The sequence below is a fragment of the Geotrypetes seraphini genome, chromosome 2 (genome assembly GCF_902459505.1).
Source record: "Geotrypetes seraphini chromosome 2, aGeoSer1.1, whole genome shotgun sequence".
Lineage (NCBI taxonomy): Eukaryota > Metazoa > Chordata > Amphibia > Gymnophiona > Dermophiidae > Geotrypetes > Geotrypetes seraphini.
In genome coordinates this window covers 475,227,204-475,251,884 of record NC_047085.1, presented here as the reverse complement: position 1 = coordinate 475,251,884, position 24,681 = coordinate 475,227,204, and the positions used below count along the sequence as shown (strand labels likewise).

General features: G+C 41.9%; 1 protein-coding gene across 6 annotated transcripts in view; it reads left to right on the top strand.

Moving 5' to 3' along the window:
* Positions 1–24,681, top strand: part of LOC117354345 (sodium channel protein type 5 subunit alpha-like) — an 839,094-nt gene that overhangs the window by 436,732 nt on the left and 377,681 nt on the right. For all 6 annotated transcript variants that reach the window (XM_033931713.1, XM_033931710.1, XM_033931711.1 and 3 more), the window contains one exon: positions 8,265–8,400. In XM_033931713.1, coding sequence (XP_033787604.1) covers positions 8,265–8,400 — 136 coding nt within the window. The remainder of the gene's footprint in view (positions 1–8,264; positions 8,401–24,681) is intronic.

The window sequence follows — 24,681 nt, the reverse complement described above, 5'->3', positions numbered from 1 at the left end:
CATGGCTATTTTTTCCTCGTAATCTCTTTTGGCCCCCTTTTACCGCCTTATGGCACCTGCGTTGATGTTGTTTGTGCTTATTCCAGTTTTCGCCCGTTTTTGATCTTTTCCATTCCTTAAATGAGGTTTTTTTTTTGTCTCTGATCGCTTCCTTAACCTCTACAGTGAGCAACGCTGATTCTTTATTCTTTTTCCTCTTTGATCCCTCGTTGATACTAAATAAAACTAAACATAAATTATGGTCATATGTATATCCAGCACCACTGAGTAAATGGGAATTATTAAATTTTCTCAGCTGACATGTAAAAAAACAATGACCACAGGATTCAAATATTGACCAGTTTATTTATAAACCAATCCAGATACACCTCACTAATCAAGACACTTCCAAGCTTGGAAACAAACTCAGCGCTGTTCCACAATAGTCATAACATGTATATTAAGGGGGGTAATATTATAAGGGACCTGAGCAAGCAAAATGGTCATTTTGTTTTCTGTGTGCTGACGGAGGTTCTTACAAAATTGTCCTGGGGTAATTCATGTTGAAAGTAGATTCACAGGATTAGGGTTACCAGATTTTACTCCTGTAAAATCTGGACTCATGACCCCAACCCTCAGGCCTGCTCAGTTCTATCCAGCCCTACCTCATTCTGCCCAAGTCACGCCCCATTCTGTCCCAGCCCTGCCCCTCAACCTATTCTCGTGGTCGGAGCCATGTCGGGAGGGCATCTGCATATGCGCTGGTGTGATACAATGACATCACACGTACGCGCACACATGCGCATGATAACACCGCGTTGCATCTGCGCAGATGCCCTCCTGATGTGGTCATGAGCTAGCAGCTTTACAAAACCCAAAGTGCTGGTTTTGAAAAGCCATACGGATGCCCTTTAAAAAGCGAACATGTCCAGGTAAATCCGGATGTCTGGTAACACTGCTTTTATAAGCTTACGTATTCCCAAGGATGGAGAATTGGCAGAATAAGGACAAGATTGGCACTTAAATCCATATTTTGAAAAATGCGTACATTTAATTTCTGATGGAGCCAGCACAAGATGGCTGCTTAGAACTGCAATTCCAGACCTAGAAATCAAGAATAAGGCCCAACTTACATTCTCTGATTATGCTTCATATTCTCTAAACAGCCCTGTAACCTCCCCTTTTACAAAATTGTAGCATGGTTTTTAGTACTGGCTCTGTTGGTAACAGCTCTGACGCTCATAGTGAGCATCAGAGCTGTTACTGCCATGGCCAATGCTAAAAGCCGTGCTACGGTTTTGTAAGTGGCGGGTAATTTAGGTGGTGGCAAGTACCCTACCTTTGCCTAGCTTAATCATTTTAATTGGTGTTGAATTGTGAGGTAGTTGACCGCGCCATTTAAAACCGATTAAAACATTATTACCCCCCAAAAATGTGACACCATTAGGCATCTCCAAAAAAGGACGCTTTAATTGCATCTACAGAGGCACCTGATGGCACTGATAGGTACCTCTATAGATGCAATTTTCATCAAACACAGGTGCTGGAAATATACTGTAGGCCTTCAAAAGCCTGGCCTACATTACTGGCGCCTATGTTTAATGTTAGGCATGATTCTGCAAACACCATAGTCATCAGCGGTGGTTTTTTTTTTTTTTTAAGGCAGTCGTCGACGTAGACGACGTATGCACAATCTGGCCCACACATGCTCCTGGTCTTACAAGTAATCGGAGAACGTGACAAGCAGAATAAAATAGAAACCTTTTTCACTGCCTCGGTGGGATTCAGATGACTAGAACAAGAGCCATTGATCTAGGCGGGGGTCGGCAACCTGCGGCTCCAGAGCCGCATGCGGCTCTTTTCCACCTTTGCTGCGGCTCCGGTAGTGTGTCACGCAGGCATGCAGTTACAAGTCCGGCGTCGCGGCGGGAAATAGCCAAGCTGAGCAGTGAGCTCAGCACATACACAGATGAAAGCCTTGCTTGCTGATTGGTCCGGCGGCCCCGTCCCGCCGTGCCGCCGGACCAATCAGCAAGCAAGGCTTTCATCTGTGTACGTGCTGAGCTCACTCAGCATGGCTATTTCCCGCCGCGACGCCGGACTTGTAAGATGCACGCCTGAAAAAGAAATCATCCTGGCCGGGGTCGGTGTCATGCTCCGGAGATCTACAGCCTTCCTATCTCCCTCTCCCTTCTACCTGCTTCCGGCCACATCCCCTGCTCCGCGGCTCTCTTCGGCAACTCAGCAGCAGCGATCGACACAAGCTTCTGACGTCGGGGCCTACCCTCTGCGAGTCCCGCTTGTTTCAACTTCCTTTTTCCACAAAGGCGGGACTCGTAGAGGGAAGGCCTCGATGTCGGCAGCTTGTCTTGATCACCGCTGCTGACGAGTTGCTGAAGAGAGCCGCGGAGCAGGGGGGTGTTGCCAGGTGCAGGTAGAAGGGAGAGGGCCAGATGCAGGACTCGTGGGTGAGGGAGGAGAAGAGAGAGGGGAGGGAAACAAAAGGAAATATTTCATACTGGGCTGGGCCGGAGTGGAGGGAGGGTAGAAAGATTCTGGCTACAGGGTGCATTAACAAAGGAAAAGGGGGGAAAGCTGAAAATGGAGATAGTGACACAAAGAAGAGAAAGGGTAAGCAGGACCTACTGAATAAGGATAGAGATACAGAGGGGACATGAAGAGGAGGTGAAATAGAGACAGAAGTAATGCTGAAAAAGTGTGTGGGGGGAGATAAAGACATTGAAAGGGCAAATGGTGAACATGGCGTAAAGATAAGGACAGAGACAAATGAAGATTCTGAAAAAGTGGTGAGATAGGGATATAGGTGAGATGGACACAAAGAAGGGTGATGCTGGAAAATAGGTGGAATGGTAATTCTGACAGACACAGAAGGGAAATGCTGGATCAAGGAGAGATGGGGCTCAGGCTGGATGGAATGAGGAGAAATGCCTTGTTGGCCCGGAACTTCCTCTCCTACGTCAGAATTGACGTCAGGGAGCGGAATGCTGGTCAGCGCAACACTTCTGCAGGGAAAGCTTGGGACGGCGGTGGCTTGGGGGCTGTTCCCCGATTGCGGTGGCAGCAAACCGAGTGGCTTGGGGGAGGGCACGGAGACAGAAAGAAGGGGGAACAGGGAGACAGAAAGAAAAAGTTGGGGGAGAGAATGAGGTCTGGAGGAGAGGAAACATACAGGAGGCTGAAAGAAAGGAAGAAAGATTGGATGCACAGTCAGAAGAAGAAAGTGCAACCAGAGACTCATGAAATCACCAAATAGCAAAGGTAGGAAAAATGATTTTATTTTCAATTTAGTGATCCTGTATATAGCATTAAGATAAGAAACAATATATGCAGTGTTAGATTTGTTTTATAATGGTTTTGCGGCTCCAAGTTTTTTTTTCTTTTCGAAAACGGGTCCAAGTGGCTCTTTATGTCTTAAAGGTTGCAGACCCCTGATCTAGGGTGACCAGATTTTTCTTCGGGGAAATCCGGACCCGTGGCCACTCCCCCAGGATCGCCCAATCCCGCCTCTGTCCCGCCCCCAGATGGCATCCGCGCAGGCGCGGACATGGCGTGGTGACATCAAGCACGTGTGCACGTGACATCAATGCGTTGCGTCAGCGCATGCACGGATGTCCCTTCCTGACGCAATTACAGCGGGAAGCCTTTCAAAACCCGGACAAAGTGCCGAGTTGTGAAAAGCTGTCCGGGACCCCCGGACATGTCCTCAGTGCTGTAGAAATGATAAATAGTAGTCGTAGTACTGTCTGATGCTTAAATTCTGCCTTGATCACTCAGTCAATTTTTTTTTTGTGGTTCACTGAGCTTATCTCTCTCTTCACTGCTGTCAATGTGGAAAGCAAATATGAACTTTAGAACATATTCTTTATTTGTGCAGTGAGATTCAAATGTTTTAGATTGGGGTGTGGGAGTCTATCTCCAGAATCTACACATTTCATACTCCGCTGTCATACACTATTATTATATAGCTAGTTTAGTGTCTTTTCAGATCTTTCAAAAAAATCTCAACAATGATAATTGAATATTTTGTTATTGACTGCTTGTCAAAATGTCTTATCTACTTGAAGAAATAATTTCTTTCTGAATGTAACTTTTTTTGGGGGGGAATGCCTGTTTGTTTAATAGCTAATTATGAGAACAAAATATATAAAGGACAATCAGTGTGTGTATCTTTATTGCATGCCTCAGGGGTACAAAGACATCTTTAAGAAAAAAAACATTAACACATATTAATAATGTCAAATGTAGAAAAACGTATAATTTAGTAGCCAGAGATGTCATAGTTGAAATGCATGAACATACGTAGACCTTTTTTTTTTTTTTTTACAGAAACGATGATAATGATTGTGCAGAAAATAAAACCTAGAACCAAATAAAACATCTTAACTAAGATATAAACCAAACGAATAAAAAATAAGTGAATTATCAATATGTTTTTTTTAGATGTCTTTGTATCCCTGAGGCAGGCTTTCAAAAGCCGAAACGCAGACTGTGTCGGGTCTGCAATCAATATTTAATTCAAGACTGTTTTGTTGACTTTTAATAAATATTCAGCTACTTGTGTAGTCCTGGTTGATGTGTACAGTTCAATCCCCACTTCTTCATTATATTCATCCATTCATCTCTGCGTACATATCTTATTCCACACTGACCATCAGGAGCCTTGCGCTCTGCTAATCAGCATCTCCTGTTCCCTCTTTTCTCCAGACTTCTCCATGCTTGAGTATTACTGCTCCAACATTATGGAATTCACTTCCTTTATACCTTCGATCCAAATTGCCTTTTTTGATGTTTTTTGGCACTTAGAGCTCCTTTTACTAAGGCGCGCTAGCGGTTTTAGCACGCGCTACAATGCCACGCACGCTAAACGCTAACGTCTCCATAGAGCTTGCATTAGTATTTTTCATTTAGCGCGTGGTTAGCACGTGCTAATCTTTAGTGCGCGCTAAAAACGCTAGCGCACCTTAGTAAAAGGAGCCCTTACTTTTTTTCTTTTTTTTATTATTTATTTATAAGTTTTCACATGTGTTCACAAGAATACATCTTGCTACATGAAATACAGGGAAAGCAAAACTTTTTTTTACAAATAAAAACAATAGGAAATCAAAACCTTCCATTCAGGTACATTTTCACCCCCTTCTTAGACCACAATAATAGGAGGAGGTCATACAAAATTATTGAAGATAGTTAAAGAAACATTCTCATTGAAGAAAAAGGCTTAGTATGCCGACAGTTAAATTTTATTTTCTACTTTTTCATTCCTTAATGATCTTTTTAACACCTAAAAACTCCTTCCAATGAGCCGGAGGGAAAAAAATGTATGGGCTCCTTTTACGAAGCCGCGATAGCGGTTTAACGCGTGTAATAGCGCACGCTAAATTGCCGGTTGCGCTAGACGCTAACGCCAGCATTGAGCCGGCATTAGTTCTAGCCGCGTAGCATGGGTGTAGCGCACGCTAAAAAGCTGCATGCGCTAAAATCGCTGACGCGGATTCGTAAAAGGAGCCCTGTATTTGGCTCCCAGATATCTAGCCAGGTGTTTACAAGGATATGCAAGCAGGAATGATGCACCCAATTTAATAGTGTCCTCACGCAAGGAAAGAAAATCTTTTAACACTTAGGGCTTTAACACGTGGAATAGCGCACGCTGAATTGCCGTGCGTGCTAGACTTTAACGCCAGCATGGAGCTGGCGTTAGTTCTAGAAGCGTAGCGCAGGTTTACCATGCACCTGCGTGCGCTAAAAACGTTAGCGTACCTTAGTAAAAGGAGCCCTTACCTTTTTCTATGTGCTTTTCCATCATTGGTAACTTAATTTCCCTAATATAGCCACAGCTTTCATGGTTTGTAGTAGCCATTTTCTTTCTTTTTTTTTCACTTCAATTCTTTTGCTTCTTTCACACTTTTTCTTCCTCCTGTTTCCCTTAATTGGGAATTTAATTAAATCCCATTTCTTTTTCTTATAACAAATCAATGTAATTTAGTTTTCCTTTTGTCTTCTTTCCTTTTTGTTTCCCTTATATAGTTTTGTTTTGTTTTTGTAAACTGCTTAGGTGCATTAACTATTTGCTATATATTAAATAAAGATGAAATGTGAACTATTACAGATTACAGATTTATTCAAGTTGATATACCACAAACTTACAATTCAATCTAAGCGATTTACAATTTTAAATAAAATCACATATTGGAAAAGAACTCCATATACTAGATAGGGAAGTCCCCACCAACAGCCCACCCAAATATGCCCACCCAAATATGCAAAAACACAAAATATTATTTTTTATTAAAAAAAAAACCAAAAAAACCCAAACAAACTCCTCTGAACAACCAATTCCAATGGTAAACCTGCAAAGGCCTGCTAAAATAAATGTGCCTTAAGTTTTATTAAATTTAAGTTTATTAGGATTTGTATATACCGCCTATCAAGGTTATCTAAGCGGTTTTACAATCAGGTACTCAAGCATTTTCCCTATCTGTCCCAGTGGGCTCACAATTTATCTAACGTACCTGGGGCTATGGAGGACTGGGTGACTTGCCCAGGGTCACAAGTAGTAGCGTGGGGTTTGAACCCACAACCCCAGGGTGCTGAGGCTGTAGCTTCAACCACTGTGCCACACACACTCCTTAAGTTAAAGAGGAGTCTTCATCCTGTGGAAAGGCTGTCAGAGAGTGGGCTGTAGTATTGGGAGAGTAATCGGCAATTGGGACTTGATGTTGGGGTAAGCTGACAGGGAATGGAACTTAAAGGAGGAAGGTAATTGTGGAATGGGATTTAAGCCCAGGGCAGAGGGACTTCGGATTACTTCACTGTCCACACCTTAACCATTCTCCCTTAATATCTAAGCTGGGCATAGATCACCATATGTAAACAGTAGATTTCTAAAATTGCTTTCACCTATGAAAGACCACTGAAATGTTTTCAGAACAACCAAGAAGAGAATGATGTGGACCCAAATTATTCCACACTTTCCTTGATACTTTTCATTTCAATGAGGCAAATGCATCTAGTAAATAGGCACAAGTATGGGGAAACCAAGTCATTGTGACATCACCAAAGAAAGTTGGCTTTTAGCCATTGGTGGTATGAGGCATTATGACATCACAATACAAGGGGTCACTGAAAAGTTCTCAGCCCAGCCAAGAAGAGAATGATGTGGAGCCATGAAACTTACAAGTTATTCCACACTTTTCTTGATACTGTTCATTTCATTTCATATCATTGAAACAAAGAGTGTCAAGAAAGTATGAAATAATTTGTAAGTTTCATGGCATCACATCATTCTCTTATTGGCTGGGTTGAGAACTTTTCAGTGGGCCCTCGTATGTGGGCAAATCTACACACATGCATGCTGAAATCAGAAAAATTGTTGTTTCAGGTTATTACTGCAAACTGTTACAAGGTATTGCTCTTATAATGCTTATTTAGATATGTTTATCCATTGGTGCATCCCGTAATACATATTAATACTATTGACATTTATTTCTGTTTCTTTTTTACAGTAAAGCTGAGGTAGAAGACATGTTATTAAAAAAATATTTTATAAAATTTCTCCATAGATGCATTAAAGGCAATCAATCATATATAATACAAGAAATAAAGTAAATGTTGATATTTGCACATGGGGATCATTGTAAAATAATGGCCATAATGCACTGAGCAATTGATATGATGGTGAATTACACTCTTTTCAGTTCTGATCATGATAAATGTATCTTCTCTTAAGACAATTGTGACAGTGTTCCCACTTAATAGCTTAGTGTGGACACTAGTAATCATTCATGTGTGATTAACATATATATGAATGGAAGTGGAAAAGCTTATTTACTTATAGAGACAGAGAAAATGACAGCAAGTAAAGATCATATTTAGTTATTTATTTAGTTAAGATCTGGAATAGAGAATGACACGGTGACAAAATTCATCACCGTTCCCGTCCCCGCGGATTGTCCCCTGAGGAAGGTGACTATGGTTGCCAAAACCAGGATCCTGGTTGGGACTTTCCTAGGATTCCACGTTTTGGGACTTTAGATGGTCTTTTTTTAAGACCTAGGACTATGTTTAAACTATTGTTTCCTTGAATAAATGTAACTGGTGATTGGTTTAGACATCACTCTTGCCTCTCTTTTTTGTTCTTGAATCCAGCATGAATCACCAACACTTTATTTCACTAGAAAGGTCCACAGATAATGAAAGAGTGCCGTTTTGCTCCCATCATTTCTGTTTACATTAATTGTTAATTTTTTTTTATTTTTTCATTTAAATAGACCTCTCCAACAGACCATGAGACCAGCAAACAACAGCTGTTGACACCAAATCATCTATCAATTGAATATATTGATCAACCGTTGCAAAGACAAAGGGCAGTTAGTGCGGTCAGTGTTCTCTCCAATGCGATGGAAGGTAAGACACCTTTTACTGCCCTACAATAGTTTAGAAGGGACGTGTGTAATCAAGATGGGATGTATTTGAGGCATGCCTTTCCTAAGCAACAAATATTGGTTTTAGCAATATAATTTTTGCTTGTATTACTATTTTTCTTAATAATAAGGAAGCGATATATCAAGCTTAGGTTTTGTCTTTATTAGAAAGCTTGCTATTCAAGGGATCCTTTTACTAAGGCATGCTAACCGTTTTGCATGTGCTAAATGCTAAGGCGCCCATAGAATATAATGGATGCCTTATCATTTAGCACGTGCTATATCAGTTAGTGCGCCTTAATAAAAGGACCCCTAAATTTCTTATTTTTAAAATCAGAGACTAAAACTCTCATATGTCTGAATCAATGTATTTGGGTCAATATTCAAAGGACATTATGCTTTATCGCCTGTCAATAAGGGGGCAATTTTATAACAAGTCACTTAGAATTAGGTGTCCAGAGCTATGGTTCCTCTAAGTCAGGGGTGTCAAAGTCCCTCCTTGAGGGCCACAATCCAGTCGGGTTTTCAGGATTTCTCCCATGAATATGCATGACATCTATTAGCATACAATGAAAGCAGTGCATGCAAATATATCTCATGCATATTCATGGAGAAAATCCTGAAAACCCGACTGGATTGCGGCCCTTGAGGAGGGACTGTGACACCCCTGCTCTACGTGGAGCACATGAGCGATTGCTCATACATTATAGGAGCGTCACTCACAGATTTTGTACGGTTGCCCACATAAGTACTTGCAAATGTGGTTTTTAGAACTGCTGCTCACAAGAAAAAAAAAATTAGAACTTCTCGCTCACATGGAAAAAAAAATATTTGCATGCGCCTGGCCAATCCTTAGAGGAAAAACAAAGAAAAGGAGCAAAAAGAGTTCCACGAGATGTCAGCAAATAAACAAACAAAGTGCAACAGTTAAATGTAACCCTATGTAAATGTAATAGTGTAAATTGTAACCCGTTCTGAGCTCTCTGGGGAGGACGGGATATAAAACCAAATAAATAAATTCTATAAATGACGCTCATAAATGAGTAGGAGCCAGAAACAGAAGAACAAACGCTCTACAACAGTAGTTTCCAAACTTTTATCTGTTCATGGCAGTGGTGTACCAAGGGGGGCGGGGGGGGAGATCCGCCCCGGGTGCAGGCTTAAGGGGGGTGCACAGCCGGCCAGGTCTGGAAAATTCAGCAGTGAATTCGAAAAAGCTCCCTTTCTCCCTCCCTGCCCTTACCTTCGTGGCCGCGAGTCTAAATTACCTTCTTACAGCAGCTGGCGTTGCGTGTGGCTGCCGTAATGTCATCTCTGATACAACCGGAAGTTGCATCAGAGACGACCTTTACGGCAGCCATACAGCAGCCGGCTGCTGTACGAAGGCAGTTTAGACGTCGCCGGCCACAGGGCAGGGACGTTTGTCAGACCGGGCCTGTTGTCCGGTGGGGGGGGGGAAGAAAGCACCACGAAGGTAAGGGGCAAGGAGGGAGAAAGGGAGGAAAGGTGGGGTGGAGAGGAAAAGGATAAAACAGAGGGGGGAGAAGGACGCTGAAAGCACATGGGAAGACAGAGGGAGGGGGAGAAGGATGCTGAAAGCACATGGGGAAGACAGAGGGGGAGAAGGACGCTGAAAGCACATGGGGAAGACAGAGGAGGGGAGAAGGACACTGAAAGCAAATGGGGAAGACAGAGGGGGAGAAGAATGCTGAAAGCACATGGGAAAGACAGAGGGGGGGGAGAAGGACGCTGAAAGCACATGTGGAAGACAGAGGGGGAGAAGGATTCTGTAAGCACATGGGGAAGACAGAGGAGGGGAGAAGGACACTGAAAGCAAATGGGGAAGACAGAGGGGGGGGGAAGAATGCTGAAAGGACATGGGGAAGACAGAGTGGGGAGGACGCTGAAAGGACATGAGGAAGAGAGAGTGGGGAGAAGACGCTGGCAGGGAAGAAGACAGAGATGCCAGACTATGGGGGGAGCAGAGGGAAGAAGATGGGTGCCAGACCAATTTGGAAGGGGGGGGAGAAAGGGAGAGGCACAGTAAGAGAGCAAATGGAAGACGCAGAGAGACGAGAGACAGTGGATGGAAGGAATTGAATGAGAAGATGAGGAAAGCAGAAACCAGAGAAGACAAAGGTAGAACAAAAATTTTCTATTTATTTATTGCTTTAGGAGACATGTGACACTGTTTCTGTGGTGTTGCATTGTATGCAGAGTCCAGCTTCTTGCTGGTTCAATTTAACCTTTGTCTATGTATTTCTATTTTATCCTCCCTTTTATAAAACTATGGAGCGTTTTTTAGCGCCAGACGTGGTGGTAGCAGCTCTGATGCTCAGAATTCTATGAGCGTCAGAGCTGTTAACACCGTGGCTAAAATCCACACTAGTTTTGTAAAAGGGGGAGGGGTTAGTTTGTGATGACATATTCCATATTAGGCGAAGGTGTTTTCTGTGTTCTGTGTGTTTCTGTTAGGATTGATGGTGTAGGATTGATCTGTACTAGTCTGGCTTGTTTAGTTTTACAATGGGTGTATTGATGTACTGCTCACTGCAAATGTAAGATGCTGCCTTTTCCTAGGTACTCATGTGTGACGTGTGGCTTGTTACTAAAAATCATGTTTTTCGTACAGATGGGGGGGTGCCAAAAATGATGGGCCCCGGATACATATGCTAGGTACGCCACTGGTTCACGGCTCACTTATCTACCCTTTTACTAATGCAAAGCACGGGTTTTGGCACCAGCAGCGGCGGTAACTGCTCCAACACTCATAGGAATTGTATGAAAACAGCTTCCGGCGCTAAAACCTGCGCTATGCATTAGTAAAAGAGAGGGTTAATGTTTCATAATTTTTCCACGGCTCCCCAGGTCAAATGATAGTTCTGTAATCTAATACACACCTGATAGTTGTTAGCTTGAGATTATTATTAATTTTAAAAAAATTAAAACAACTTATCATAAAGTTATCACAATAATCTTGAATTATTTATTTGAAAAAATTCAACAATGAAAATAATCATAAAAAATATTGATAGATGGATAGTCAGATGGATGAGCTTGCTTGCTGTTCATTACAAATCTTCTCATTTCTTGTTCTACATTGATTTTCACTTGGTATTTGCTTTTTATCACTATGAGTGCCGAAAACTCAACCTTGCATAAATAGGATGTTGCAAATGGAACTAACGGCCTCTTTTACAAAGCCACACTAGCGGCTGCCGCGCAGCAACAGCCCGAAGCCATTTAAATCTCTATGGGCTTCAGGGCCGTTAGCGCAGCAGCTTTATAAAAGAGGCCTTAAGATTCTCTGTGCTCTACTGCTTAACAGCGGATATTCATCTCTTACTGAACACCAAAATTCAGTAATATCCATGTTGCTAAATCGTGTCTTGAGCGTATTTTTGCAAGACAGCTCAATGAGATTTTCTTCTTCTTCAGAAGTAAAGTCAGCTGGAGGTTTGACTCTGAAGGGATCCTGAATCCAGGCAAATTTTGTGGGATTATCTTCTTGAAAATATTTATCAAATCATTTGATACTTTGTGATAGGTGATCTTCAAAAACTGACTTTATATTGTCAGACAAAACAACTTCATTGGTGCAAAAGGGTAAAACAATCTTTGCCATCGTATTCATGCATTTTTTTCCAGCATCATTGTAATTTTTTTTGAAAGCTGAAATCTTCTCGATCAATTTCAAAATGTGCATGTTGCCTCCTTGCAAGGAGACATTCAGCGTATTTAACTTTTCAAAAATATCACACAAGTTTGCCAGTTTCATCAAAAACTCTGTCTCTACAAAGATTTTTTGTCATACTCGTGTTCTTCTTCTTCAAGAAAAATGTAGAGTTCTTGTCGTAATTGAAATATACGGGCCAACATATTGCCACAAGAAAGCCAGAATGAGTGGCAGTAGTATAACAAAGACGTTTATTCAGCTCCCATATCTTCACACAATTTTTTGAAAAATCTTGCTTTTACTGGGCAAGATTTTATAAAGTTCATCACATCCACCACGTGTTCTAGGACCAAATTCAATGTAGGACTCAAATGCTTTGATGCAAGCACTTCTCTATGTATTATGTAATACATAGAAGTGTTTCATCTCTCCCTTCCTTTCCTCCACCCGAACAATTTTTCCTCTCTCCTTTATCCTCCCATAAGTAGTATCTTTCTTCTCCTCCCATCCCCCAGAGCAACAGCTTTCCTCTCCTCCTACCCATTACCCCTGTGTAGCAGTTTTCCATCCCTCCCTCCCTCCCATCCCCCTGTGCAGGAGCATAATGGGTCCATATTGCAGCCAAAGGTTTCTTTCGAATAAGTGCTTGTAATCCTCCATAATGGCTTGACATCGAATGACCATCATCTGTTCAGACCCCAGTACACTTTGTCCACTCTAAATTATTTTTAGTCATAAATATATTTAGGATCTCAAACAGGTCCTGAGCCTTTGTACTTGCAGTTACTTTTTTTTTTTTTTTTTTTTTTTACAATGGCATTTCCATCTACAAAACGTACATAACAAATCAAATGTCCATCCAAGTTTTACAAAGCTGTGTTAGGTGCTAATACATGCCTAACATAGACAAAATGGCCTAATGTGGGACATTAGGGTTATCCAAAAAAACCTAAAGTTGGAAAAACTGTGCGAATTGAAGTTTTTTCCATGAATTTGTGCTTGATCTGAAAAAATAAAATAAAATTTAAGCCCATCCTGGGGTCACTCAAAGCCACTGATTACATAAAACTCCATTTCTCATAAATTTTGCTGTTATATATTTTTGCTTAATGGAGCAAATTTATTGATATTATAGCTATTACTTTTATGTTTTCACACTCAGCAATGATCCATTGCTAAAAAGACATTTTGAGCTTCTTTTACCATATATTATATTTGATTGATCTGGAGAGACATTCACTTAAATCGAGCCAACACAGTACACTTGAATACTCAGTTATGGATTTCTTCTTCCTTAGGGGAAGGAAATAAAAAGCAAATGGAACAAAAATCCTTTGCTATAAAAATAAATGTATATATAAAAAATGCAAAACAATCTATCAGCTGAACGTTCCAACTCTTAAGTAAACCCCATATGTAATTGGAAATAAATAAAAACATATTTTAATACATTTTTCAATTAGTTTTCAGAGGCAAAAACCTCTTTTCTCGGGTCAGTAATGTATACTGCTGTTATAGTATCCTATCATGACCTCAGGAAGAGGGGTTTTGTCTCTGAAAGTTAGTCAAAAATGTATTAAAACTAGTCAAATAAAAGGATCATCTTATTTCCATTTTCTATTTATAAACATTTATCAACACAGCTACAATACTACTTTATCCTAAATCAGATAAATAAATAAAAAGTAATTTTTTTCTGGTTTCTGCTTTCCTCATATTGTCACTCTCTTCCTACTGTCTGTTCTTTCTCTGCCCCTTTCCATATGGCATCTGCCATCTTTCTAGGTCCCTTCTATTCTCCCCCCCCCCCTTTGGTCTAACATCCATCTTCTTCCCTTCCCTCCCCCTATGGTGTGGCATCTGTCTCCTTCATTTCCATCCCTCTCCCCCCCCCCCCCCCGGTGGCTTTTAGCATCTTTATCTTCTCCTTTCCTCCCTCAGATCTGGTATCTCTGTCTCCTTCCCCCTTTCCTCTGCCCAGATCTTATATCTCTCCTTCCCCAACCCCCATACTTGGGCATCTCTCTCCTCTCCTCCCCCATGGTCTGGCATCTCTTTCTCATATCCCTTCCCTTTCCTTTTCTTCCCTGGTCTTCCTTCTCAATTTATTTTCTGCGTCTGTCTAGATTAAATTCTTTCTTACTATCCAGTCCTCAATTTCCCTCTTTTCACTGTGTCTACCTATAGTTTGCTACCTCTTCCACTCACCCCCTCCAGTATGTCACTAACTCTATCTTCTTCCCCATCAAACATGTGCCCTTTTTTCTTTATCCCCTTGTTCCATCCAGTATGTGTCTTTATCAGCCCCATTCCATCCAGCATTGTCTCCTCTCTCTCCTCTCCACTTCATCCAGCAATGTTGAGATAGACGATTTTCGGGAAAAAAAATTATTCTAGACGCATTTTTTGAAAATGGGCATTTTTCCACTGCCAACTTTGGGCTTTTAGCGCCATATGCCCAAATTGGACTTAAGACATATGTTTTGATTATGCCCCTTCATGTCCAGTAAGTTTGTATCTGAGGCAGTGGACAATTAAGTGACTTACCCAAGGTCATAAGGAGCAGTGATGGGATTTGAAGCCTGGCTTCCTTGGTTGTCAGCCTATGCTACTCCTCCACTCCTAATATAGACTTTATCTGATCTCTGACTTTTGCTTTTCTAGTCCTAGAGCAGAAGTTCTTAACCCTGCATGAGATAAATTTGCATGCACTGACTCCATTGTATGTAAATATAGTTCATACATATTCATTATGGGTATTCTACAAACCTGACCATGTGTGTCCCAAGGACTGGATTAGAAACCATTGTCCTAGAATCCTCTTCCTTCCATCCAGTACATTTTATCATACCACTTGAAATCATCTGAAGATTATATTACATTACATTACATTAGTGACTTCTTTTCCGCCTTTACCTTGCGGTTCAAGGCGGATTACATAAGAATTTTTATGATTTTAATACATAAGCTTATATAGGAACATTTTCTAGTTTGCTAAGGAGTAGATTGGTAATGTCGGTGGAGTTTGGAACTTTGTTGGTAAAGTTATATTGGTTTTATGTGTTTTTTGAAGAGTAAGGTTTTTGTTTCTTTTTTGAAAGTTTTGTACTCTGTGGTTGAAGTCAGCAGATTGGTGAGTTGTCAGTCCAGTTTTGCTGCTCTGGTGGTCAGAAGGTTGTCACATATTTTTTTTCGTTTGACCTTTTTGGTTGGCGGGTGTGCGAATATTGTGTGGGTTCTCCTGTGTCTGATTGAGGTGGAATGAGTTAGTTGATTGTTCCAGTAGGAAGGGCTGTTACCGTTTATGGCTTTGAAAAGTAGGCAAAGGAATTTGAAGTATATTCTGGCTTGAATTGGGAGCCAGTGTGAGTCGTGGTAGGCCTCCGTAATGTGGTTGTACTTTTTCAAAGAGTAGATAAGTCTTAGGGCTGTGTTTTGTATTGTTTGGAGTTGTTTTATCTTTGTTGTTGGGCAGGGGAGATAGAGAATGTTCCAGTAGTCTATTAGGCCTAGGATTAGAGATTGAACCACCAGTTGGAATTGTTTTCTGTTGAAGAATTTTCTGACTTGTCTAAGGTTTCTCATAGTGGCGAATGATGTTTTTATAATTTTGTTGATTTGTGGTTGCATGGTGCAACCTCTATCAGCACTCCGAGGAGTTTTAGCGTGGGATGAATGGGGTATGAGATCGAGTTAATTTCTATCTTTGTCAAGGTTGGTGTTTTGCAGTTTTCAAGGAGGATGAAGTTTGTTTTGTCCGGGTTAAGTTTGAGTTTGTGTTCTTTCATCCATGTTGCTACTGTTTCAAGTGTTTTGTGTATTGTGCTATCATGGATGGTTCAAGTTGGTCGAAGGGGATGAGTATGGTGATATCATTTGCGTAGCTGTAAGAGGTAATGCCTAGTTTATCTAGGTAGGAACTTAGGGAGGCAATGTATAGGTTGAAGAGTGTGGGAGATAGGGGAGATCCTTGTGGCACTCTACATGGGTTGGACCAAGGATCCAATTTTTCTTTGCTTGTTTTTACTCTATAAGTTCTGGATTGTAGGTATCCTTTAAACCATGTTAGAACTTTTCCTGTAATTCCTATTGCATCTAGAGTTTGTAAGAGGATGTCGTGGTCTACTAGACCAAAGGCTGCAGAGAGGTCTAGTTGTATGATCATCATTTTTTTCCAGTGCGGAGGTGTTGTCTCGCAATGTCCACGAGTGTTCCTAGTAGGGTTTCCGTGCTGTAATTGGTTCTGAAGCCGGATTGCGTGGGGTGGAGTAAGTTGTGGTAATCTAGGTAATTGTTTAAGGCTTTAGCTACTAGGCCTTCCATTAGTTTGACATATAGTAGGATTGAGGCTATAGGTCTATAGTTAGATGGTTGGTCTGTTGCTCCCTTGGGGTCTTTTAGGATTGGAGTTATGATGATTTTGCTGATGTTTTGTGGGAAATGGCCTTCGGTGAAAAGGGTTTGTATCCATTGTAGGAGCAGAGTGCGGAATATCGTACTGGAGGTTTTAAGTAGGTATGGTGGGCAGTGATTAAAATTGCAGGCTGCATGGCTGTATTTGTTATATAGTTTGTTGAAGTCTGACCAATGTATAGGTGAGAAGTGTGACCAGGTTCTGTCTGCTGCTATCGATTCTTTTTCTGTGGGAGAAGTTGAGATTTCTTCTAGGTGAGTCGGTGTATCATTGAACGTGGATCTGATATTAGCGATCTTATTTTTGAAGAATGTGGCTAACGCGGAGGCTGAGGGAGGGGGGAAGTTGTTAGTGGTCAGATATGGCGAGGTGTCTGTGAGTTCTTTTAGTAACTGGAATATTTTTTTTGTGTCTTGGAATCCTCCTCCTATTTGCTTTGTGTAGTACGTCTTTCTTTTTTCTTTCAGCTTTTGTTTGTAGTTTTGGTGTAGTATTTTCCATTCTGCTTTTGTGGAATCTTGGCTACTTTTTCTCCATTTTCTTTCTAGTTGTCTGCATTTTCTTTAGAGTTGGAGTAGTTCATTGTCAAACCATTTGTCGGATTTTCTATGTATTCTTGTTTTGGATTTTCTGGGGCTAGTTCATCTAGGATTGCTGTACTTAGGATGTTCCATTGTGGGATGAAGTCTTTGGGGTTGTAGTCTTGGATTATGGTGTCTGTCATTGTCCAGAATTTGGGCGTGAGATGTAAGTTGTTTTTTGTGTAATTGGTTTGCTTTTGTTTTCAGTCCAGTTGATTTTGAAGGAGTATGTATAATGGTCAGACCATATGGATCGGTATCAGTGTCCGTTTGATGTATATATTTCTGGCTGAGTGGGCTGTTGGGACATGTAGACTGCAATGTCGAGTTGGTGTCCTTTTTCATGAGTGGTTTGCGGGTCTAGTATCTTGTATGTTAGGGCTTCGAGGTATGCTAGTAAGTTTTCAACTTGTTTGTGGGATTGGTTATCGAGGTGTAGGTTAAGGTCTCCTAGTATTAAGTTGTAAGTTGTCGTTAGTGAGTTTTAGTAAATGAAATCTTCGAATTTTGGTTTTGCTGTGTTTCAGTTTCCTGGAGTTATATAGCAGAGCATGCATGTTAGTGTTCCTTTAAGTGATGTGCTTGAGAGTTGACAGGCTAGTAGATCCATGTATGGGGAGTTGATTTGTCTTGTATTTTTAGGTCTAAGGTGGTTTTAGCTATTATGGCGATACCTCCTCCTCTTTTGTTTTCCTCCTCTTTTGTTTTCTCTGCAGACTACTATTATTTTGTATCCCTTTGGGCATACTTCCATTATACTTTGGGCATACTTCCATTATACATTATACATTATAATTTGAAAACTTCATCTACCAAAACTCCTTAACAGCAGAATATAACCTCATCCTAGGAGACCTAAACCTCCACCTAGAAGACCCAAAATCCACACCAGCAAAAAACTGTCTAGCATTTCTCAATGCCTTATCCTTCCAAATCCTAGACCCACAAACCACTCATGAAAAAGGACATCAACTAGACATTGCAGCCTTCATGACCCACCAATCAACCACCCCAGTAATTCAAACACCCAATGGAACCTGGTCCCCATCCCTCTGGTCAGACCACTACACTTACAATTTCAGCATTAACTGGACCAAGAACAAAACCACACCTAAATCCCAAAAAAACAACATACACCTCACGCAAACATATCGAGCCAACTGTATTCTGGAAAAAAATAGATGAAACACTCCAGGACTGCGACCCAAAAGACTTCATCTCTCACTGGAATTCTCTAGCCACCAACACCCAGGACGAACTAGCCCCTCTACAAACCAAAACTAGAACCAGTAGAAGATCAGACCAATGGTTTGACAATGATCTGCTCCAACTTAAAAGACAATGCAGAAGATTAGAAAGAAAATGGAGAAAAACAAACCTAGATCAAACGAAAACCGCCTGGAAAAAAACTAACAAACAATATAAAATCCTACTAAAAGACAAGAGAAAAACTCACTACACAAACCTAATAGGCACAGAAACCCAAGATACCAAAAAACTATTCAAAATATTAAAAGACCTAACGGACACCAAACCCTACACGACCACTAACAACAACCCAACCCCCTCAGCCACCCTTCTAGCAGACTATTTCAAGAACAAAATCACTAACGCCAGAGCCACCCTCAACTTTACCCCATCCCACCTAAACGAAATCACAACCCAACCCACGGATAAAGAATCTACTACAGCGGACAGAACATGGTCTCAATTCCCCAACATACAATGGTCCGAATTCAATAAACTCTACAAAAAATACAGCCACGCCTCCTGTGACCTCAACCACTGCCCAGCATATCTCCTTACCACCTCCAGTATAAAATTCCGTACTCTACTTCTGCAATGGATACAAACAACACTCACAGATGGCTTTTTCCCTACTGACTTCAGCGAAATTATCATCACCCCAATTCAAAAAGACCCAAAAGGACCAACAGACCAACCATCCAACTTCAGACCCATTGCCTCTATACCGCTATATGTCAAAATTACAGAAGGCCTAGTAGCCAAACTCCTCACAAACTATCTAGATGACCATAACCTACTCCACCCCATGCAATCAGGATTCAGAACTAACTTCAGCACAGAGACACTCCTGGGCTCCCTTATGGACACAGCCAGACAACACCTCAGCACAGGAAAAAAAATGCTTCTCATACAACTGGACCTAACTGCAGCATTCGACCTAGTTGATCATAACATCCTTCTCCAAATCTTGGATGCAATAGGTATCTCAGATACAGTATATTCTTGGTTTGAACGCTTCCTAAAATCCAGAACCTACAGAGTAAAATCAAACAAAGAAAAATCAGATCCTTGGTCAAACCCTTGCGGCGTACCACAGGGATCCCCACTATCCCCTACCCTCTTCAACCTATACACTGCCTCTCTCGGGGCATACCTGGATAACCTAGGCATTACCACCTATAGTTATGCGGATGACATCACCATCCTCATACCATATGATCAGCCAAAGACCACCATGACAAACATAATACACCAAACAATAGAAACAGTTACAACCTGGATGAAAGAACACAAACTAAAACTCAACCCAGATAAAACTAAATTCATCCTCCTCGAAAATGACAAAGTCCCAACTATAACCAATTTAAAACTTAACTCAATCAACTATCCAATCCAAACCACCATAAAACTACTAGGAGTGACAATAGACAGATGCTGCACTATGCAACTGCAAATAAATAAAACCATACAGAAATCCTTTGCAATAATGAGAAACCTGAGACAAGTCCGGAAATTCTTTGAAAGATCACAATTCCAGCTCATAGTGCAATCCCTAATCCTAGGATTGCTAGACTACTGCAACATCCTCTACCTCCCCTGCCCTGCCACGATGACCAAGCAACTACAAACAATCCAAAACACTGCTCTGAGACTCATCTACTCACTGAGGAAACATGATCATATCACAGAAGCCTACATCAACTCACACTGGCTACCAATCCAAGAAAGAATATTATTTAAATTCTACTGCATGATATTCAAAACCCTAAATGGAAACAGCCCAGCCTACCTAAACAATCGCCTCATCCAAGCAACCTCAACCAGACATAGAAAAAACGCACTCCCCTTTCACACCTCCCCCGATCAAGGAAGTAAAACGGTCAAAACAATACGACGGCCTCCTAGCCACTCAAGCTGCAAGAATGGATAACCAAATCTCCAACCTACTGTTAACCACCCCAGACTACAAGATTTTCAGAAAACAAATAAAAACTATACTCTTCAAGAAAGCCCTGAAACAGTCCTAACCACACCCACCCTTAAAACCTCTTACTCTTAACAACACTTTTACCTATCAAATGCTTTACATATCAAATGCTATCTAATACCCATAATTTCACCACATTCTTACCTCCTAAAGACCTCCACTTCCCTTTGGTAACTCTTTATCCAATGTTTATTACCTTAAAAAATTCTATGTCATCGCTTATTCTACTCCTTTTAATTTGTATGTAATTCCTGTTTTTTAGTTGGAATGTAATCTGCCTTGAACTGCAAGGTAATGGCGGAATAGAAATCACTAATGTAATGTAATGTAATACTGGGGTCTGAATCTGAGGTAAGCTAGGTTTCTGTGAGGAAAAGGCAATCTATGTTTTCTCCTTCTATCCAGGTTTTTATGTGTTCTGTCTTGGGGCCTATGGATCTGATATTCACATATACACAAATGAGAGTGGTGTAGGCTGTTTGTGTGATACGAGTTATTTTGGGATAGATGAGTGATCTTAGGCGTGGTTATGTTTTGGTCTTGCAAGGGTTGTCCGGTCTTCTTGTAGTATGTGTGGTGGATTGGTAGGTGTAGGTCTGATATTTTGTGGTATTATCTATTGAGAGTCGTCTGGAAGGTTGAGTGGTTCCCTTGGAGTTAGATATGGTTAGTATGGGTGAGATATTGTTTGCTGTTATCTTCTGGTTGGTTAGGAGTAGGGTAATCAGTAGGATAGCTTGATATTGTTGTGGTGTAGTTTTCATCGTGGTAGCGGCAGTGGGGGGTATTGGAAGTGTTGGGGAAGTTCTTTTTCTTTCCTGGCTTGTTGCTAGTCGGTGATGGAGAGGTTGGTTTGTGGTGTTGTGGGTGGCTGGTGTTGGAGAGTGTCTTCGTGAGGGCTGGTTAGGAGGAATTGAGTTTGGTGGTGTTAAAGTCGCTTCTTGGTCGCTTTGCAAAGGCGCACGCTAAAGCGCCTTTGAATATATATTTTTCACATATGACCACTTGTGAGCTCTCTCCTTTTTCTTCAGGACGCTGTCACTAGCTTTGTGTGTGCTTCAAGATTTCAACTTACCTTGGCACACCTGGCGCTTGCATTATTTCAAGATCTTTCCTTAGGGAGGAGATGAAGGGAGGAAGAAAAGGTTTTCAAATGATTGTGTGGCACGTAGTCCCTTGTGACTTCTTTCAAATTGCTGGAAACAAACACTCATCACATGTCTGTCAAACTGAGGCATCTGTTCTTGCACAGGCTCTGCAAGTTGTTTTTTGTTTCATTTGAAGCAGCACAAGTAAGTCAACATGCTTCATGATAGGCACATCAATATCCTTCACCCGCAATTATGAAATGGTACCGTAGTAATGTTAATTTTACTTGCGAAAACAGTCTTTGTAACTAGCGTTATTGTTCTGCTTCAGGCTTGGAACAAAACATAACTCCCAATCTCATTACTCCTCCTACAAACAATCCCAGATAATTTAATTTAATTTAATTTAATCTAATCTAATGTATTTATATTCCACCCATCTATAGAATCCTGAGCAGATCACAGCAATATCTTCCAAAATGAAAAACCCTAATATATTAGTAATGGACATGTAAAACACAAAAATAAACACAGTTACATATAAATGTACACAGTAAGAGCATAAACGTGATCAGATCACTTTCCTATCTGCATAGTTCAAACACTGTAATAGTTCTCAGTTTTTCCTAAGAACAGGGGTGCAGCCCAGACTCATGATTTTCCCAATGAATATACATAATAATAATAATAACAGTTTATATACCGCAGGACCACGAAGTTCTATGCGGTTTACAATGATTAAAAGATGTTACAGATTGAGTAGAATTAACAAAGGTAAGGGTTACATGCGATTTATTTGCATGCAAAGGAGGCAGTGCATGCAAATAGATCTATTGGGGAAATCCTGAAAAACCAACTGGGTTGCTGCCACTGAAGACTAAGGTTGCTCACCCCTGTTCTAGAGAAAGAATGAACAGTTAGGACACATTGAAAATTATTAAACTGTTTGAGCTATGCAGATAGGAAAGTGATCTGATCAAGTTTATGCTCTACTATGTATATTTATATGTAAATGAAAGTTAAGACAAACTGAGAACCAGCAAGGGGGCGCGGGAAGGCGGTGCAAGCACTAAGGGGGTGCTTGCTGCCACTGCTCCTTTCCCAAATTAGCAGCAGAAGTAGCAAACTTAAATGCAGCCATCATGGGACCTTTAGACACCCTCCCCAACTGCCAGTCCACCCCCCCCCCCCCCGACATCACTTCCTCCTTCCAGGGAAGAGCTGTCAGCCGTGGGAGGGTTCATGAAGATCTCGCAAAGGCTGCATTTAAGTTTACTACCTCTGCTGCTGCTGGTTCAGGAAATCAGCGGTAGAGAGGTAAGGGGGCAGGATACTAGATGGAATTAGGATGCAGGGAGAGAGAAGAGAGCAGAATACTGCATTGAGGGTTGGGAGAGGGAAGTGGAGTGGAGGAAGAGAGAGAGAGAGAGAGAAAGGGGGCAGGACACTGGATGGAATTGGGGTGAAAGGAAAGAAAAAGAGGGCAGATGCTGATGGAAGTGGGGTAGAGGGAGAGAGAGAATGGGGCAGGATACTGGATGGAATTGGGGTGGAGGGGGCAGATACTGATGAAAGTGGGGTGGAGGGAGGGAGAGAGAGAGAGAGAAGGGAGCAGGATACTGGCTAGAATTGGGGTGGAGGGAGGGAGAGAGAGGGGGCAGATGTTTATGGAAGTGGGGTAGAGGGAGAGAAAGGGGAAAGATACTGGATGACATTAGGGTGGAGGGAGAGAGATGATGGAAGAGGGATGAAGGGAGAGAGAAGGGGAAGATGCTAATGGAGGTGGGGTGAATGGAGAGAGAGAAGGTGGTAGACACTGGATGATACTAGGGAGGGGAGAGACAGAGAAAAGAGCAGAGACTGGATAGAAGTTGAGAGGAAAGAGAGAGAGGAGTAGACACTAAATGGAAATGGAGAGAGAGAGGGGAGCAGTCAATGGATGGAAGTAGGGAGGAGAAAGAGAGGGAAATTGATTTTGCTTAAAAATGACAGGGATGGATTCAGGCCTTTTTCCCACTATATCATGCCAGGTTTGCAATGGCAAAGAAAGGCTCGGAAGATTGGAGACAAATTCTAGATCTCAAGTCTGTCAATGCGGCTCTGAAGGTATCACACTTATGCATGGAGACTGTTCAGTCAGTTATAGCAGAAGTGGCACCTGGGGAGTTCCTTGCTTCCATTTACTTGTTGGAAGCTTATCTCCACATACCCATCTTACCATCCCACAGGAGATACTTGCAGTTCCATATACCGGACCATCATTTCCTGTTCATGGTGCTCCCCTTCAGCCAATCAATGACACTTTGCACCTTTTCCAAGGTGATGTGGTGGTGGCAGCATACCTCCACAAGGTTAGGATCCAAGTGCACCCATACTTGGAAGATTGGCTAATCAGAGCTTCGTCCACGGAGTAAGGCGAATGAGCAGTTTCATGAGTGGTACAACTCCTCTGAGACTTGGGATGGATCGTCAACTTCAAAAAGCTGGAGCCAACTCAGTGTCTGGAGTACCTGGAAGTCTTGTTCAACATGGTTTTGGGCTGGGTCTTTCTTCCAGAGCCATGCAGACTGAAGCTCCAGAAGCAGCTTCAGAAGCCGAATGGCACTACCTGCAAGTCATGGGGTCAATAGCAGCAGCCAGAGAAGTGGTCCGTTAGGCATGAGTGCTCATGAGACCTCTCCAAGACTCTTTTCTCTCTCGCTGGTCTCCTCAAATGGACTCACTTCAGCAATCGCTCCCATGGTTGCCGGTAGCGAAGAGCAGCATGTGGTGGTGGCTGCAGCTGGCTGCCCTCTCCAGGGGCATGCCTCTTTGCATTTCTTTCTGGCAGATATTAACCTCCGATACCAGCATTTATGACTTGGGGGAGGGGGGTCATTACAACGCTGGCTCAACAGAAATGGTTCATAAATCATCTGGAACTCAAAGCCATTCGACTAGCACTTCAGGCCCTGGAGCAGTCTCTGGAAGGCAAGGCAGTCAGAGTCTTCTCAGACAACGCAATAGCGATGGCCTATGTCAACAGGCAAGGAGGTATCAGGAGCACCCCATTGCACCTAGAAGCTCAACTCCTCTTCTGGTGGGCAGAAGCTCACCTGCAGGCTCTCTCAGCTGCACAAGTTGCAGGAGTAGAAAATGTGTAGGATGACTTTCTCATTCAGCAGACACTCAACCTGGGGGGAATGGTCGCTGTCCCCCACCCCTCACACTATATTCAACGCTATAGTTCAGCTGGGGGGCCTCCACAGATGGATCTAATGACCTCGGCAG